The 17,902-nt window shown below is 37.1% G+C and overlaps 1 protein-coding gene across 5 annotated transcripts; it reads right to left on the reverse strand.

Moving 5' to 3' along the window:
• Positions 1 to 1,497: 1,497 nt before the first annotated feature.
• LOC104891446 (pyridoxine/pyridoxamine 5'-phosphate oxidase 1, chloroplastic) lies at positions 1,498 to 16,757 on the reverse strand. Of its 5 annotated transcripts, XM_048641799.2 has the most exons (16): positions 16,559 to 16,756; positions 16,293 to 16,448; positions 16,162 to 16,200; positions 15,079 to 15,246; positions 14,881 to 14,986; positions 13,817 to 13,983; positions 13,475 to 13,717; positions 12,957 to 13,045; positions 12,816 to 12,866; positions 12,604 to 12,694; positions 12,327 to 12,401; positions 11,793 to 11,897; positions 11,628 to 11,698; positions 11,154 to 11,249; positions 2,365 to 2,466; positions 1,498 to 1,742 (listed from the first exon to the last, which is right to left on the reverse strand). In XM_048641799.2, the coding sequence occupies exons 1-15, from the start codon at positions 16,727 to 16,729 to the stop codon at positions 2,400 to 2,402; spliced, it is 1,695 nt and encodes a 564-aa protein (XP_048497756.1). In that variant the 5' UTR covers positions 16,730 to 16,756; the 3' UTR covers positions 1,498 to 1,742; positions 2,365 to 2,399. The 5 variants fall into 5 exon arrangements, 3 of the variants coding, with proteins under 3 accessions (XP_048497756.1, XP_048497754.1, XP_010675447.1); XM_048641797.2 differs by lacking the exon at positions 1,498 to 1,742 and having other exon boundaries at positions 2,147 to 2,466; XM_010677145.4 differs by lacking the exons at positions 1,498 to 1,742; positions 12,327 to 12,401 and having other exon boundaries at positions 2,147 to 2,466; positions 16,559 to 16,755.
• Positions 16,758 to 17,902: the final 1,145 nt, after the last annotated feature.

A 17,902-nucleotide genomic window follows, 5' to 3' on the forward strand; every position in this document is an offset into this window, starting at 1 on the left:
CAAACGGTTGGTCAAAAGAGGCTTGAAAAATGAAAAAAAAACTTGGTCTCACAAGTCACAACTCACATGCTAAAATCTTGTTTGGTGGAGCCCAAAGTTTGGTTAGAATCGACCATCTTTGCCTTTTTCTTTTCTGAGTTGCAGTGTTTTAAGTCTATCCTATCCATAACAGTATAACTATGAGCAAGCAACCACAACATAAATCTCCATAAAAAGCTCACCTTACATTCATGTGCTTCAACAGAGTATCATGAAAATTTGAAAAGCACTCTTGCGCTCTTTTTTTCTGAAGGGTGGCAGAAGAGTGGTATAAGTATGTGATAAGTCAAGCTTATATATGATCATACCAGAAACAATGGCACGTTTAACGATTGTCTGATGTTCTTAAATGTCAAGTTGATTAGGTACACTCCTGCAACATCTATTAGGTGCACACTTGGTTATTTGGAGCCGTCCAAATGAGAAAATTATAAATGTTACGGTAAAGTCCTTAGTCCCTGAAACTAGAGAGCGAAAATGGTCTAACCACGAGTCCAGGACAACTAGAGATGGTACCAATTAAGCATATTATTTAGTACCAATAAATACAAGGTTCTATAATAGTACAAGCACAAGTTTTATATAAAAGCAATGTACACAAGAAACCAAATTTGATAATAGAAAGAGTTTGGTAGGGACTATAAAATGTTCCAATTGACCACTCTTCCTAGAAGATTGTCTCAAAAATGGGCAAAAAAGTCGTGAGGATTTTCACATGCCTAACATGGAGGATGTTTTGCGAATTCCTAATTCACCAAAAATTAGATAATTTTGTCCATCTCAGAGATAGGTGACAGCAACCCACACATCAAGACACACTATTCCTATGCTTTTTTTATTTACTACGTTGTTATTTTCACTAGTTTTTAGGAGTTGTCGCTTTGATTCTTTTTTGGTGTACCTTTTGACTTATTTATCATTAAATAAGGTGAAAAAGGGTGAAAAGTAGTACTTTTTGGTGAAAAAAAGAAAAACAAATATAAAACAATTATTTTTTGGTGGGCCAAGTCTCCTAATAAGGAAAGTAAAAACAATGTAACAAATAAAAAACAACCATTTAAGAAAAATATAGCAACTAAAAAAAACGGAGGTAGTATTAACAAACCCCCTTCAGCATCTAATCGTGAGAAACTTTTTTTGTTTGTTTTCCTAACGATTAGGAACTAGAAAGAAAAAGAATGCCCCCGAAAGATAGTGAGACCGTCAAAAGACTTGAAACTATTTCTATACAGTTTTGTGACCACAAACAGTAATACACAAGCTGATGAACAAAAGCAAAAGAAGACGTCATCTTCAGGTTCACTAGATCAACAAAAATTTACAAGCAGCAAAAAATGCATCTTGATTATGACAAAATTAATGCATAGTATGATTAGAATAATGAATGTTAATCATGGTAATCAACCAACAAAGCCATAAATACTTATATTACTCCTATTTATAAGAAAACAAATGACAAGCCACCAAATAAAGTAACTCATTTAGATAGCTGCAATAATTATTTGATTCTCCAGATAACACAGCTTTTTTACATTAGTGCTAGCAAGCATGCAGAAAGGAGAGATGTGTATTAATTACAAGACTAACAATAATAATAATAGTGCCCAAAAGAACCAAGAAGCTTTTGAGAACAAGAATCTAAGAAACGCTTACTGTTCTTAGAAGTTAACACAGGAGAAAGTTGCAAAAGACAACGACAACACCTAAGAAATCATATTCCATGATAAAAACAAGTCAAATCCAGAAGATATATAAAGCTTTCAGCTGAGTTCAACCACAAAAGCATTCAAATTACTATCACAACTTTATAAGAAAAGATATGCAACTAAAGAAAGATCCCCACTTGAAACCTTTGAGCTACTGTACAGGCTGATACTCTTCAATCTCCCTGCACAGTAGTGCTTAACTGGAAAGGTGACTGTTCTTTTCGACAAATATCCACTTAAGCTCGAAATTTTAGTCGTCAATCGAACTAATGAATCTTTCTAATACTTAGACCTTTGATGTCTACTTTGCTAGATTACCCTACATTTTTACATCATAGCTGACAGGGTAATATATTCTGCAAATGTTAGGGGTAACTTTAAGAGGGCAAATAGATCAAGTATGATATAAAGCTTTTTTCTTATTGAATTTCCACTTCTGTCAAGATCAAACAGTTTTACACGATTATGCTCCCTTAAGACTCACTTCAACGTAAGGAATATATGCAAATCAGAAGATACATGATGCCCTGATATTGCAATGCAGTTAACTAAAACAATTAAGTTCGACACATTTTCATCATCTTATAGAAGTATGATGACATATTGCCATTGCACATACATGAATGTTCACAATGCTGATATAGCAGGTAATAGTCATGGAGCCAAGCGATCAATTTTCCATGCTCGTTTTCCGTCAACCTCCGCAGGAGAATATAGCAGTCTAGGAAATAAATATTTTGGTTAAACTCCAAACATGACATAAATGATGAACCAAAATTTGCAAATAAAAGATAAAAAGAGTAAAAGTAATATTCAATTTCAATAACAGTACATCACTGTGATTCTTATGTCAATACCCCCTAGAAAATTGACAAAGATGACAACTTTTGAAACTGCAGAACAAAAACATAGAGAAGCAAATGATAAGATATTGACATTAAGTCCAAATCCAGGGTTATCAATTTAAGGAAAGCTTCCAAAAAAAATGAATTCTCTGGAGCAGCTATTTGTTTTAATTGGTTGTGAATTGTCCTCTAGCCACAATGGTAACATTCCGAATAGGAATTCAACTCACGGTCGGTTCGATTCAGCTTATTTTGTTTTATCTTATCTTATCTGAACTTATCTTATCTTTTCTGATATGATATGATCTTATCTAATCTGATATGATCTTATCTTATTTTTATCTTATTTTTTCTAAGATTAGTGAAAATAAGTTGAACAGAAAATCTTATCTTACTTATCTTATAAGATTTTAAATAAGTTAAAAACAAAACAGGGCCTAAATGAGAGGAAAAAAACATGAACAAGAGCGAAGACACCATAATGCTCTCATAACCTCACGGGTGTGATACAAGAGGACTAAATTCTCAAATTGAAGGTTGTGGAAAGGAAACTCCAAGAACTTGGGGCATGAGCAAGAGCAACTAATCCCCTTTAGATTATTTTTCCAACAGACTATGCATAAATATATGTTTTTGTCTAGCAGCTCATAAGAACTCTTACTCATAGACTCTTGCACAGTGTATAAATGGCAAAAATTTTAGTTCTAATTTGTTTCAAATGTTCGTGCGCACATCCCTCTGTTGACATAGTTCTTCACCCATAGCCGACAAAATTTCTTATCTATTATTAAAAATAGAGGTTAATGATTGAGAGAATTCACCAAAACTAGTATTTCTTCTTCAGTGGTCTTACTGTTGATGAATGGGGTGTATATGCCAAGCAAGATATAGTGCCATTATAATGAGTCCTCATACCATTAATCTTTTTAGAAAGTTCATTCTGTCTCTTGAAGGAAACTGGAAATGGGTTTCAGCTTTTAAAAACATTAAGTTTAACTATATCTAAAGGAAATTATCTCAGATCCCGACTTTTAGCCCATTTTCCAAAATAACCATGACTTTTATACCTCTGTCTCCAATGACCCTAAACTTGTGTGTTCTCATAAACTGACAGAAAAATAGATGGCTTTATGATGACTTCATTGTCATGTATTTCATTCTCAGTATAGAGGGTTTATCATGCGCAGCTTTTCATTCATTTCATGTGTCTTGCCCTCAAAGGCAAAGATTACAGCTTATATATAAGACAGCAACCCTAGAGGTCCTAGGAAACTTCCTACCTACTTTCTTGGAATAAGACAAAAAGCTTACAGCTCATCAATCCCAAGGATGATTTTCTGATTGTAGAGAAAGAAACAAAACAGCACATGCCATTAATGACTTAAGGCTAAAACAAGAGAGTTAAGGACTAAAAAGTGGGCTTGGCTCAATACTCCTCCTCAAGCTGAGAGTGAGGTGAGAACTGAGCTCCAAGCTTGCAAAGGAGCTTGTTGTGCTGCTTAGTAGGAAGCTGCTTGGTAAATATGTCAGCCACTTGTTGAGAAGAAGGTATGTAGGCAGGAGTGATGATGCCTTGTGAGGTTTTATCTCGAATGAAATGGCAGTCAATATCAACATGTTTTGTCTTCTCATGGTGCACAGGATTAGCTGCAATTGCAAGGGCAGCTTGGTTGTCACAGTGGATGGGAGTAGACCCTATGTGATGTAAGCCAAGATCCTTCAAGAGTTGTTTAAGCCACATGACTTCACACACAGTGAGAGCCATTGACCTATACTCTGCTTCAGCAGTGCTTCTAGTCACCACAGATTGTCTCTTGGACTTCCAAGATATAGGAGAGGAGCCTAGTAGAATACAGAAACCAGATGTGGATCGTGTGGTTGAAGGACAACCTCCCCAATCACTATCACAATAGGCAGTGAGATGAGCCTTAGAGTGATTTGCAAGTAAGATACCTTGTCCAGGGTCCTTGCTTAGGTACCTCAAGACTCTTTTAGCTGCTTGTAGGTGTATAGAGGTAGGTTTATGCATGAATTTGCTCAAAATATGGACTGTGTAGGCTATGTCTGAGTGAGTGAGAGTCAGATAGATGAGTTTACCTACTAGTTTTTGATACTCAATAGGATTGGTCAGGGGTTCACCCTTGTCAGCAGTGAGTTTCAGATGGCTATCCATAGGAAGCTTCAGGGGCTTGCAATTCTGCATGTTGTAATCATCTAGAAGATCGAGAGTATACTTCTTTTGTGACAAGAAGATCCGATCTTGTTGCTGATCTACTTCAATACCCAAGAAGTATCTCAACTCTCTCATGTCTTTCATATTGAACTCAGAGGATAAGAATGCTTTTGCTCTTTGAATACTCTTCATGTCATTCCCTGTAATCACCAAATCATCCACATAGACAAGTATGGTAGTGAAGGACTCCCCTTCTTTCTTAGTGAAGAGTGAGTAGTCAGATCTTGATGATCTTGATTGAGAGAAGTCAAAACCTTTCAATGCAGAGCTAAGCTTGGAGAACCACTGTCTGGGTGCTTGTTTAAGCCCATATAAAGATTTGAGAAGTTTACACACCTTCATAGGTTGAGTAGTGTCATAGGTGTGAGATTTCCCTTCTTCAAAACCTACTTGAATTCTGCCTCCTTCTTGTGAGTACCCTGGAGGCAACTTCATGAATACATTCTCCTACAATTCACCATGCAATAAAGCATTTTTAACATCCATTTGATGCACATGCCATCCTTTCAAGGATGCTACAGCTAGAAGAGACCTCACTGTAGCCATTTTAGCTACAGGAGCAAATGTTTGCTCATAATCCACACCAAATTTCTGTCTATTTCCCAGCACTACAAGCCTAGACTTATATCTTTCTATGCTGCCGTCAGGGCTATACTTTATTTTGTAGAGCCATTTACACCCTATAGCTGTTTTACCAGGTGGGAGAGATGTGATTTGCCATGTTTCATTGATTTCAAGAGCATCAAGCTCTTCATTCATGGCCTTCACCCATTTTTCACTTTGAACAGCTTCTTTGAAGTGTCTAGGTTCTTTGTGTTTGGTGATTTGTGACATGAAGCATGAAAAAACAGGACTGCAAGTGGCTTCAATAATTTTCTCAATATTTCTAGGTTCACACTTAACACTCATATTGCTAGTGTGATAATCTTTCATCCATTCAGGTTGTCTGAGGGTTCTGGTTGATTTTCTGAGCTCAGGTGGAGCAGGGGCTTCAGGTATGAGGTCTGGTTCAATATTGGGAGCAACATTTTCAGGAATAATATTCTCAACAGGGTCAGGTATTTGTGGTTGTGGTTCAGGACAATCAGTGTAGGTTTCAGGGCAGTTTTGTGGTGTTTGGCTACTTTGTGGTGTTAGGCTTGAGTGAGATGAGAAGATTTTGTAAGGGAAGATAGTCTCATAGAACTTAACATCTCTACTAACAAACATAATGTTATTAGTGAGATTTAAGAGTTTATAGCCTTTTTGATGTTGAGGGTATCCAAGCATAACACATGGGACACCCCTGGCTTGAAACTTGTCACTAGTTCTAGTTGGATTTGAGGCCATAGCAAGACAACCAAAGCTTTTTAAATGATTGTAAAGAGGTTTGGTAGAGTACAATACCTCATAGGGTGTTTTATGCTTCAAGACAGTGTTTGGAAGCCTATTAATTATGTGAGTTGCTGTCATGACACTCACCCCAGAAATGAAGTGGCAACCCTGCTTGAAACCTCAATGCTCTTCCCATTTCTAACAAGTTTATGTGCTTCCTTTCCACTCTTCCATTCTGCTGAGGCATGTCAACACAAGAAGTTTGATGAATTATGCCTAGCTTGTCAAAGAATGGTTTGCATCTCTTGTCATCAAATTCAAGAGCATTATCTGACCTAATGATCTTCACATGCTTGTCAAACTGAGTTTTTGCAAGGTTTACAAAGTTGTGAATTGCTTCATATGCATCAGACTTGAGCTTTAAGAGATGAACCCAGACCACTCTAGAGTGATCATCCACCATTGTCAGAAAATATCTACATCCACCTTGTAAGGACCCCAGATGTCAATGTGAACAAGGTCAAAGATATTTCTTGCTCTTGATTCACTGTGCTTGTAGGGTAGTTTTGTAAACTTAGCTGCAGGGCAGGTTAGACATACATCTGTGCAACTCTTTTCAAACCCTTTCAGCCCTTCAATCTTACCAATGCTTGCAAGTGGAGCATGTCCCAGCCTTTGATGCCACAGTATGCTAGGCTTCATCAGAGGTGGATTGCTTATCACAGCAGTATCCTGCATTCATAGCTAGACCTTTCTCTTCTTTGTTGCTAATCAGAGTTTTCTTCTTGTACAGCCTTTTAATAAGAGTGTCTGTATCTTTATTAATAAGGTAATAGAGCCCATTGACAGCTCTTCCCACACCTCTCACTTGAGATGAGTCACTGTCTTGAATGATACAGAACCCAGCTTGAAAATTCACCTTGCAATTTTCATCTTTTGCAAGTTTTTGAACAGATAGAAGGTTGTGTTTGAGCCCTGGTACAACCATAACATTAGCAAGTGTTACATTGTTCTTTAGCTTCACAGTCCCATAGTGTGTGATCAAAGATGTATCTCCTGTAGGAAGATTTATTTTTGAGACTCCTTTACTTCTCACAGCATCTTCAAGCAAATTCACACACCCTGTCATATGATGTGAAGCTCCTGAGTCAATTATCCACTCATTAGGGATTGTTTCAGCAAGGTGAAAACTCACCATTCCAGCATATGAGTAGTCCATCTCATCTTCAGTTTCAGATCCTCCTACTTCGGAAGGAGTTGGTAACAGTTTCATTAACTGTTCCAGTTGTTGTGGTGTGATCATGCTAGGTACACTTGACTGAGAGTTGTGTTCACTAGCACTTGCATTTGCAGCAGCTTTGAATCCACTTTTCCCATTTCTGCCTCCTTTGCTCCATTTTTGCCCTCTATTTCCACTGAACTCCTTCTTCTTTCCCTTGTAGGCCTTTCCATTCCTGGCATTTCTTTCAGGGAAACCTATCACAAACTAGCATTTCTCCCTGGAATGACCCAATTTACCACACTTCACAACTTCCTTCATTTCCCTTGCTGTACATGGCAGCACTCTCAGGTTCCTCTTTCACAGACTTGAGGATTTCTCTTTGAGATTCTTCTTGCTGAAGAATGTTACACGCCACCTCTACAGATGGAAGAACAGCCATCATGAGCAAGTTGCTTCTTTGAAGACCATATACTTCTTCCAATCCATTCAAGAATTGGAATAATTTCAACTCCTCCTGTTGTCTATTCAGGGTACTGATAAACACATTTATCTCCTCAGTTACAGATGATATAGGAGGTAGGTGGTTTAAAGAGTCAAGCTCCTCCCACAGCACCTTCATTTCAGTGTAGTAATCTGTAATGCTTCTACCTTCTTGCTTTGTTTCATAAATCTGCTTGTTAATTCTATACTTCCTCGAACCATTTGACACCATGAATCTCTGTTCAAGCATTTTCCAGATTTCATGGGCACTTTCTACAAACATGACTGACCTCTTTATAGGTTCAGTTACATTGTTGATTATCCATGAGATAACCATGTTGTTACAAGTATCCCAAGCTTCTTGTTTAACAACATCAGTAGAGTGTCTCTTTACAACCCCAGTGACAAACCCTATTTTTCTTTTAGATGCTAGGCTAATCTCCAGAGATCTCTTCCATGACCTGAAGTTACTAGCTCCTTGAAGTTTTTCAATCACCACTGAGTTACTCCCATCAGATGGGTGCAGATATAATGGACTTGTCAATTCTATGGTGGTCATTCCAATACTTGATTTTTAACACTCTTTTTACTACTGAGAATGAATAAATAGCTTCCAGTTCTTACATAAATTAAAAGGAAAGACTCGATTTTTACAGCATAGTCTTAATATAGATACATTCAACATCAATGAGAAAGGAAGAAGAGATTAATTTGTATGAATCCGGATGCTGTAGCTCTGATACCATGATGACTTCATTGTCATGTATTTCATTCTCAGTATAGAGGGTTTATCATGCGCAGCTTTTCATTCATTTCACGTGTCTTGCCCTCAAAGGCAAAGATTACAACTTATATATAAGACAGCAACCCTAGAGGTCCTAGGAAACTTCCTACCTACTTTCTTGGAATAAGACAAAAAGCTTACAGCTCATCAATCCCAAGGATGATTTTCTGATTGTAGAGAAAGAAACAAAACAACACATGTCATTAATGACTTAAGGCTAAAACAAGAGAGTTAAGGACTAAAAAGTGGGCTTGGCTCAATACTTTATGTGTGTTTGACCTTGTCCTGTTTGGCAATTAGTTAAAACATTGAACATATTCCCAACCCCTTTTCCCTTTTAGTGACATTTTTTTCTCCCCAAAACATACCAAAATAACGGAGAAAATGTCGTCAAAAGGGAAGGGGATCGGCAAACGACATCCATTTTTCTGTCAGAGGTGTAAAAGTCAGGGTTCTTTGGGAAAATTGCCTAAATGATAGGCATATAATTTCCGTATCTTTACGCTAACCTCGAAAAAAAATCTGGCCTATAAAAGGTAAGGACCAGATATTCAGATGTGCTTAGTCTTAAATTAAAACATCGATTTCCAAATTTCACATTCTATCACATCAAGGAAAGGGCACATCCATTATAGTAGTCTACAGTCTAGGCCTTGCTGAAATTTTTTAAAATCCATTGATCAAATCAGGTTAGGTCAACCACATCTGCAAGCCATGTAACAATCATATTTGGATCACATCATTAAAAAACATGCGTTATTTGTGTAACCTTTTCCAATATTAAAAAAATAGAAAAGTTCCATCCAACTTAAACATCAAGCCAGCCCAATCATATGGAACACTTATAATGTATCTTCACAATCAAATGGAGGCACATCCAATTCACTAGTTGGCTGATATGCAATCCCCACCCATCAGTTACTATCAAGAACCCATGCACCAGTCTAAGTTTTACGTACTTGGATCCTCTAGAGTAGTAAAATAACTCTAGAAGGTAGAGTTTGAGCAATATCAACCATTGAATAAAAAATCAATGGCTCATATATTCTCTTTCCAAAATTCCCCCTATTTTATCTCATCAAAATCCACCTCTAAATCTTTCCATTCCACCAATATAAGCCCTTGGTTTAAAAATGTATGGTTCAGATACAACTCTACCTTGTAGAGTTTCACGAGAACTCTAGAGGATTCTGATTACATCTCGCTAACTAGCAAATCCAACTCGTCCCCAACTAAGTGGGTATGGAATAGGTAAATTATACGGATTAGGCAATAGAGAAGAGAAAAAAAGCACAAGGGCAATAAATGCAAGTGTCTTAACAGGAGGCTTCCTCGATTTTGAGTTCAGCTTTGCAATTAGTTAGGGGGCTTATGCTTTCTTTATCTTCATTGTTGCCTCAGGTCTATTACTTTGTGATTACCTATTGAAATTCCTGATAAAATATCCTTTAGTGTCTTAACAGGAGGCTTCCTCGATTTTGAGTTCAGCAATACATAGGGGAAGGGGAGAGAGAATGGCGACTTGGTATCGCAATTGTCTGGCTATGTTGGTGACGGCAAAGCCGCAACAATATAAAGCTCTTTTCGCTGTATTTTTGAGATAACAAGAAAGACCAAGGTCTTAAAAGGCTAGAAAACGGCTGAGGAGAAGAGGGAAGGTGACGCGAAGATGGTTTTCCAGCTTTTTTCAAATGAGAGGTTGTACACTAGTCTTTTTTCTTTGATAATGAAAGAACATACATTGAGTAAATGGGCAGCAGGGGCTATCAGGGTGGCATGGTACTCTGGTAATACTATATGGCAGTGAAAGGAAGTATAAGGGGAAGGGAAGAATATGAATTCCAAAAATATGGAGAGGACCAATGAACTTCTATGTGACACTCCCTAATCTCTCATCAAAGTCGAATACTGATTATGCACACCATACGTTCAATATAATGTCCAAGTGAATGGAGTGTATTAATAAGCTTGTAATTTTGGCAAAATGGTCAACAAATACATGATACATCATCTCATCCATTAGGTCTGTTAACATAATTTCATAATCCTAAAATAGTACAATATTATCTTAGTTTTCCTGAACAAAGCTTGTAGGAAGAAGTTACGTGTATGGTGTGCATAAGCAAGAGAGAGGAAGTCTATTGAATAGAAACCAAAAAATGGAGGGAAAAGAGAGGCAAAAGGAAGAGAAAAGGAGGAAAATACACAAGTCTTAACACCAATAAATTAGCCAGGTGGCCGGAGTCCAGTGAGTTATACCTCTTTGTTACCAAAGTAAAAGGTAGTTTTCTACAGCCTCTCTTTTTTTACAAGGTAGTTCTTGACAGAAAAAAAAAGTGTTTTATAAGTTCTAACAATTAACTTTTAGTATAATTCTACAGATCTTAATTGTGGACAGTTAGATTTAGATGAACTAGTAAAAAGACCAACAAGTTGATAACTACTCAAAGCCCATACTGCTAGTTACTATAGAAACAGCATTCGCATCATTTTGCACTAAGTGACCTACATAAAAAATAGCAGGACCCACCTGTCATGCAAGCGAGAAGGTTGCCCTTGCCAAAACTCAAAAAGTTCTGGTTTCAGCCGAAATCCTCCCCAGTATTTTGGTTTAGGGATCAAACTCCTGCACAGAGAAGGAAATTTTACTTAAAACGAACTGAGAAGAAAAATTATGAAGACACAAAAACGGGGTTCTAAGTATTATTTGAGACAAAACAGCTTGTTAGCATAAGACTACAAATTCAGAGATAGACTCCTCGTTCATGCAGGCCAAAATTCGAGGACACATAACACAAGAGAGAAGAACCTCGCCTAACTAAGTCACACTATTGAAATTTGAGATTTTTTTTGTTGGGATTGAAATTTGAAATTAGTTCCTTGTTAATACCAGAGTACCAGACAGATTCAAGGAGAAAGAATCTGTCAGTATGACAAGAATGTGAGAAATATCAGTTCATTAACAAGCCTGAGAAGCCAAATAAAAAGATATCCAGCTACATACCCCTCTGAATATAATGCCTCTAATTCCTTGTACTTCTCTTGGAGATGTCGTCGTCCTGGAACAACGCTACTCTGAACAGGAGATGAAGTCTTGATAAGTTATGTAAAGATAGGAGCTTGCGTACTCAGAGTCTCAGACAAAAGAGGATGAAAACACAAACAGAACCTGCTTGCTCACAATTGCTCCAATTTGACTCCCTCGAGGACGGCTATGAAAATAATGTTCAGATTCCGCATCAGAGACTTTTTCAACAGGCCCCTCTACTCTTACCTAAAAGATAAAATAATGATAGAATTGGTATAAATAATACAAAGAGTTCACCCAAAAAGCATATATATGAGGTGAAATTACAATATGAAAACTGTTGAAATCTTGTACCTCATCTTGCATCCATACAAAAGCCAAAATAAAATACCTACCATTAACATTAATCACAAAGAACCTTTACTATGTAGTACACCTCAAAAACCAGCAGTTTAGTCACCCACTCTCCCCTACCCCCTCCCCTGAGGAAGAGCAGATGCAGAGTTCTATCTACCGCAGTAATACGACCTCAAATATGAAATGAAAACAGACCTTACATACAATTGCATGTGAAATTCATGGACAAATCCATTATGCTGCATCATTTAGATATGTTGAACCATTACTTTAACTATGATTATTCATTTGTTCTGCGGATATTTTCAAAAATAATACCTGGCATTGACCTATCCCCTCTTCCCAGTATGACATGCAGAAGCAAAAATCCAGATTAACAAAGGACAAATCAACCTGATCCAAATTCCAAAATAAAATTAAAGACACCTTGTATCCCCTCATCTATCCTATAAGGCGTATAAGCAGACAATTTCCATAATCAGTTTCTTACGGATGTCGGATTAAACAGCATCAATCAGAATTTGCCAACACAATTCTATTATCATGAAAGCAGGTTCCGGCGGCTGGCCACTTGTACAAAAATTACAACAGTCACCTGACGATTAAGGCCATCCCAGTAAAACAAAAGTGCAGCACGTGGATTCTCAGATATTTCATATGCTTTCCGACTCTCATAATTGGTGAACCTGTATGTAGGAAATAGCAGAAGAAGGTATAGGCTGCATAAGTTAGGATTCAGAAAATGTTTTTTCTTGGTCACATTTTTATCCGTTCTAGAAGGGGGAGGAGAGAGGAAGCGAAACTAACCAGACAAAGCCATCAGTATCAACTCCTTTCAGCAGAACCATCCGCGATGAACTGTGACAGAAGAGAAAATTAGATGATATGCACCCAAACAATGCTGGATTTTTTAAGCAGAACACACAAAACATTCGAACAGCAACTCACAGTTTTCCATCCTTTGCAGCAGTTGACAAAGCCATGGCATTTGGCTCCTTCAACCCAGCAGCAATTGCATCATCAAACCATTTGCGGAACTGTAAAATGGATTTTATTATTAACAGAAGCTGTATATAAGTTGTTGAGATGGGTAAAGAAACTAAGTAGAGACAGACAAAGAGGAGTTAGGACTAAATTACAAGCTAAAGCACAGGAATGCAAAAGCCAGCCTTCGAAAAACAATAATATGGCATAGGATGTGCACTATGAATTATCAGAAGTATGATATAAAGCAAAAGCAAGATAGCAACACACAACGGATATTGATAGCTTAAGGAAGTCCTAAAAAGGTATCGGAACATGAAAACAACATGGATCCACCAGTGATATCTTGTTTCAGAAATACTCTTAAGCCATGTCACTCTCACAACAAGGAAAGAGCATTAGTAAATTACAGTGAACTTGCTAATAAGCAGGTGAATTATTTACTTGCTAAAAGCACTCATCTCATCATGATTAAACTTTACCTGCACAAGAGGGTCAGCATCAACCTGTTCCTCCAACAGTGCAGGAGATATATAGTTCTCTCTCAAAGAGGAAATGTCTACTTGAGGAGGTTTCCCAATACGTACGCACATTGAAGTGCCCGGATATGGCGGAAGATGAAGCTTATATTTTTCTAGAATAGCTGGAGGTACAAATCTCCCACCCATAAAGTGGTGCGGACCACCAAATTTCTTGGCACATAGCTTTGGTGCAGTTAAAGAGACCTGCAAGAGACAAATGACACAACTCTTAAAATCTCGGCATGAAAATGCATAAGAACAATTCTTTCCAGAAGACTAAAGAGGGCTTCCACCAGAGCCGACCAGCATGTCAGGGTTGATGCCTTCACCAGTGACATCCCCTTCTTCAACATGCCACCCAGATGGAATATCTATTGATGCAATGACAGTTGACTTCAGGCCCGTGTGGTGATGATTCTGGCAAGATACCAGCCTCTGAATGAGAGCATCAAAAGGTGGTCTTGGGGTACCTAAAAGAGTGAGCAACATCCAAATTAGAAGGTGATTTGCCTACATAGTTTTAGAATCTATCATATATGTTCTAGCAGGGTTCACTTATTAATGCAGTTGCCAAGAAGTAACATGGAACTATGATCTCCCATCAACACACAAGTCCATATGTCAACTTTTAAAGGTTCAACTTCCTGACCTTGTTCATTCTTTTTATTGTGATACAACAAGTCTAGCAAATAATATTATACTTCCTCCATTCTTTTTACATGTTACACTTTCTATTTTAGGAAGTTTCAAATTAGATGTTACACTTTCATTTTGGTAATAACTTCTCTCTATCTCTCTCCTATCACATGTTCACATGGGACCCTTTTGTTTTCTTTGTCTCTATCTCTCTCCTCTTCAAAAATTGCATAGGAGTCCGTGATTTTAAAAGTGTAACATGTAAAAAAAGAACAGCGGAAGTAGAATTTTTGAATTGTACAATTCTGCTATAAACTCCTGTAATTAAGCAATTAAGTCACAAACAAGAATAGGATAAGAGCTAAGATAGAAATTGTATTAATGTGATCAGTGTGACTCACTTTTATACAATTCTCAACCATTCAAGAGGGCTGGGTACTAGTGTGTTTACTCTCTCAATTTCTGGATATCTTTCTATCTTATTATTTATACCCACAAGAGATTGGGTTTTCCCTCACTCCTTAACAAGTTCTGACAGCATTTCTCGATTCCACCCCCCAACCCAATAACTAACATCATCTGAAGGCTTATCTAGATTGTTGTAAATTCACATAGGATACGCGCAACCAAGAATGATTTGCAAGATTCACGATTGAAAAAGTATAGCAGCTGCAGTCATATATCTAATCAATTTAGAAACCAGCATTTAGTATCAACAGACAACTAATTACCATGAAAAGAAAAGCCAAAAATTGCATCGATGATAATGTCAAAGTTATCCGACAAGTCTATAGGCAGATCTTCCACCGACAAGAAAGGGACAGACAATGATTCAAGCTACAAAAGACAACGTCACATAAGCATCTCTGATGTAAGGAAACATGTAGCTCGATAAAGGCACCCATCAATTACCATCACCCATCTTCTACCTGAGTCACCAGGCCACTATACAGAGGCTTAGGAGTGCGTTTTGGGTAGCAGATGGATAGCTCATATCCAAAGTGATACAGATGCCGAGCAGCTACGAGTCCATCACCACCATTATTACCCGGACCACATATAGCAAGGACTCGCTTATACTCGGACGACTTAAAGACCTGTCAATAACAATATATATCGTGTCATACACTCTTAATACTCCTTAAAATATTAAAAGAGGGAGATACCCCCATCCAAACAAATTTCTCTGCTTTGGAATTTGGTTTGCCACAAACAAACCAACAGCTTAGGAGTGCACTGGACACTCTTTCAAGGTTTTTCTTTGACACTTGTTCTCTTGCCCCACTAAACATATATGATGAGGGTATTAAGAACTTCGTCGTTGGATTCATTTGTTATTGTTAGTTGTTATTTTTTTACCTAAGACCCAAGGGCCAAGGCGAGCAATGGACTAGCTCATGAACAACCCTATTGTCCTTGCTAATTTTTTTATATACCAAAAATTAAGAGTTTGGATTATTTTGGGATATCCTCCTAAATATTGGGACATACTTGAATAATTTTAATGTGGAATTATTTTCAACAGATAAATGAAAATGGGGACCATAAACTCCCTCCGTCCTCTATTAGTTTACCCCTTTCTTTTGCATAGAGTTTTAGGAGGAATAGTATTATGCGGCATACGAAGAGAGAGAAAAGATTATTTATACTTAAAATTGAATATATGTGTGATGAAAAGTTTGTGGTCCCATTCCAAAAATAGCAAAAAAAGAAAGGGGTAAACTAATAAGGAACACCCAAAAGGAATACGGGTAAACTAATAGAAGACGGAGGGAGTATTTCAAGAACCCATAATTTTAAGGAGCCCTATGCACGGGACCCTTTACTAGTCCTCCTTAAACAGACCATATTCCCCCTAACCCTCCACTAACCAATGATCCCTCCTCCCTTCTATATTCAGCTTCATATTTAAAGACAACATCATTTTATGTTCTAAGTTGCTACATCTTTTTCCAATCCTAAATTCACAGAAATTCAAAGGAAAAACAAAAACAAAAACAGGAAAATCTTACCTCAGCAATAGCACAAGCAACACTTAAACCAGCCAATTCCTTGACAAATTAAGCCACAAAACAATCAAAATTCATCAACAGGAGTGTAAATGTACATCAAAAATAAAAGCGATAATTGCATATAAATTTACCATTAATTGATCAACACTGAATCCCAAAGGACCCATTAAAGTGTCATCAACCTCCGCTGCTTCTCGCTGTGATAAGTACGAAATTGATTCCATTTCTTTACTGGCGATCAAACCTAAACAACGAAACTGAGTTCTGGAATTCCGATTTCGCAAACCCTAAAATTGAAAATTACAGACAAAAAACAGACATTCGATGAGATTGTGATACTTAAATGAGTTAATTGCAAGTTGTAAGGGGTTGAAGGATGAGAGAGAATTGAGATTACCAGATGATGAGGAAGAGTGGAGAAGGGAGTGAGGAGAGAGAAAATGGAAGGTTTAAGACGAAGATGGTGGGAGGGGTTGATGGAATTGGAGGGTTTAAGAAAGAGAAATGTCTGGTTTGGAAGAAGACATGATGACATTGCTTTGGTTTTGTGAAGCAACGTCCGTCTCATCTTTTGTTTGCCAACTTTTTGCGGCGGACAAAGGACTAAAAGAGGAGTACATTATTATATTTTAGATAAGGATAGGGGTGTAAGTTATTTGGTTAAAAACCGAAAACCAAACCAAACCAAACCGAATTAGTAATTTGGTTTGGTTTTTTTTGAAATTCGGTTTGGTTTGGATTCAAAAAAAAAAAAAAATCGGTTTTTCGGTTTGGATTGGTTTTGGTTTTGGAAAACCGAAAAAAACGAATTATTGTCACTTAACATACGAATTTGGTCTATTATTTTTTTGTGTTTCTTTTTTTTAATATTAATTACGAAAATACAAAAATATTGTCACTTAAAATACAAATTATCAAAAAGTTTGGTTTAAATTCGGTTTGGTTTTTATCTTGGTTTGATTTAATTTCATTTCGGTTTGGTTTGGATTTTGGAATATGAAAAAAAATTGGTTTGTTTTGGTTTGGATTTTAAAAGATAAAAAAAATCCGATTTAGTTTGGTTTGGTTTGGTTTTTGGTTTCATATTTTGGTTTGGTTTGGTTTGGATTGAGTCGAATTTCGGTTTGGATTTCGTTTGGAAATTTCAAAACCGAATTTATTTCGGTTTGGTTTGGTTTTGACCTAAAACCAAACCAAAAACCGAACTTACACTCCTAGATAAGGACATGAGTTAGCTCAAGTGGGTAGAGGCGTAGAGCGCTCCTTCTTAGCCCTTGAGGTTAGGGTTCAATCCTTACCCCTAGCATTATGTTGCTGTTCCTACATGCTAGTAGCTTGGTTTACTAAATAACCACTTTATATCCAAAAAAAAATTAAATCACCAGTACTTATCGTTTCCATTCAACTACACTAGTGAGTTCCCCTCAAAAAAAAATACACTAGTGAGAGCCATAAACTGATTCCTTGATCAAATTTCCTCCAAATGTTCTTCTTTCGTCCTCACACATTATATGAGAAAAACAAGAAAAAAGAAAATACTAGCCCCGTTCAGCTCATAATGAGATGAGAATGTTTTAATCCTTTTTATTATTTCATGTATTTTGAATTCTCGTTATGTATATTTAAGGGAGGAGCCGTATGAGGTGAAAATTTCATGTACGGTTCTGGAACAGAGATTCTTTTAATCAAATAACGACCTTAACGGATGTCAACTCAATCCCAAGGAAATTATGCGAAAGCT

Source organism: Beta vulgaris, chromosome 1 (genome assembly GCF_026745355.1).
Source record: "Beta vulgaris subsp. vulgaris cultivar EL10 chromosome 1, EL10.2, whole genome shotgun sequence".
NCBI classification, from domain to species: Eukaryota; Viridiplantae; Streptophyta; class Magnoliopsida; order Caryophyllales; family Amaranthaceae; genus Beta; species Beta vulgaris.

Coding starts and splice junctions, on each gene's coding strand:
- LOC104891446 (XM_048641799.2), bottom strand. CDS start 16,729: ATGAGACGGACGTTGCTTCACAAAACCAAAGCAATGTCATCATGTCTT. Junction 13,984..14,880: donor TTTTGGCTTTTCTTTTCATG/GTAATTAGTTGT, acceptor TCACTCTTTTAG/GTACCCCAAGACCACCTTTT. Junction 11,250..11,627: donor GAGGCATTATATTCAGAGGG/GTATGTAGCTGG, acceptor TTCTCTGTGCAG/GAGTTTGATCCCTAAACCAA.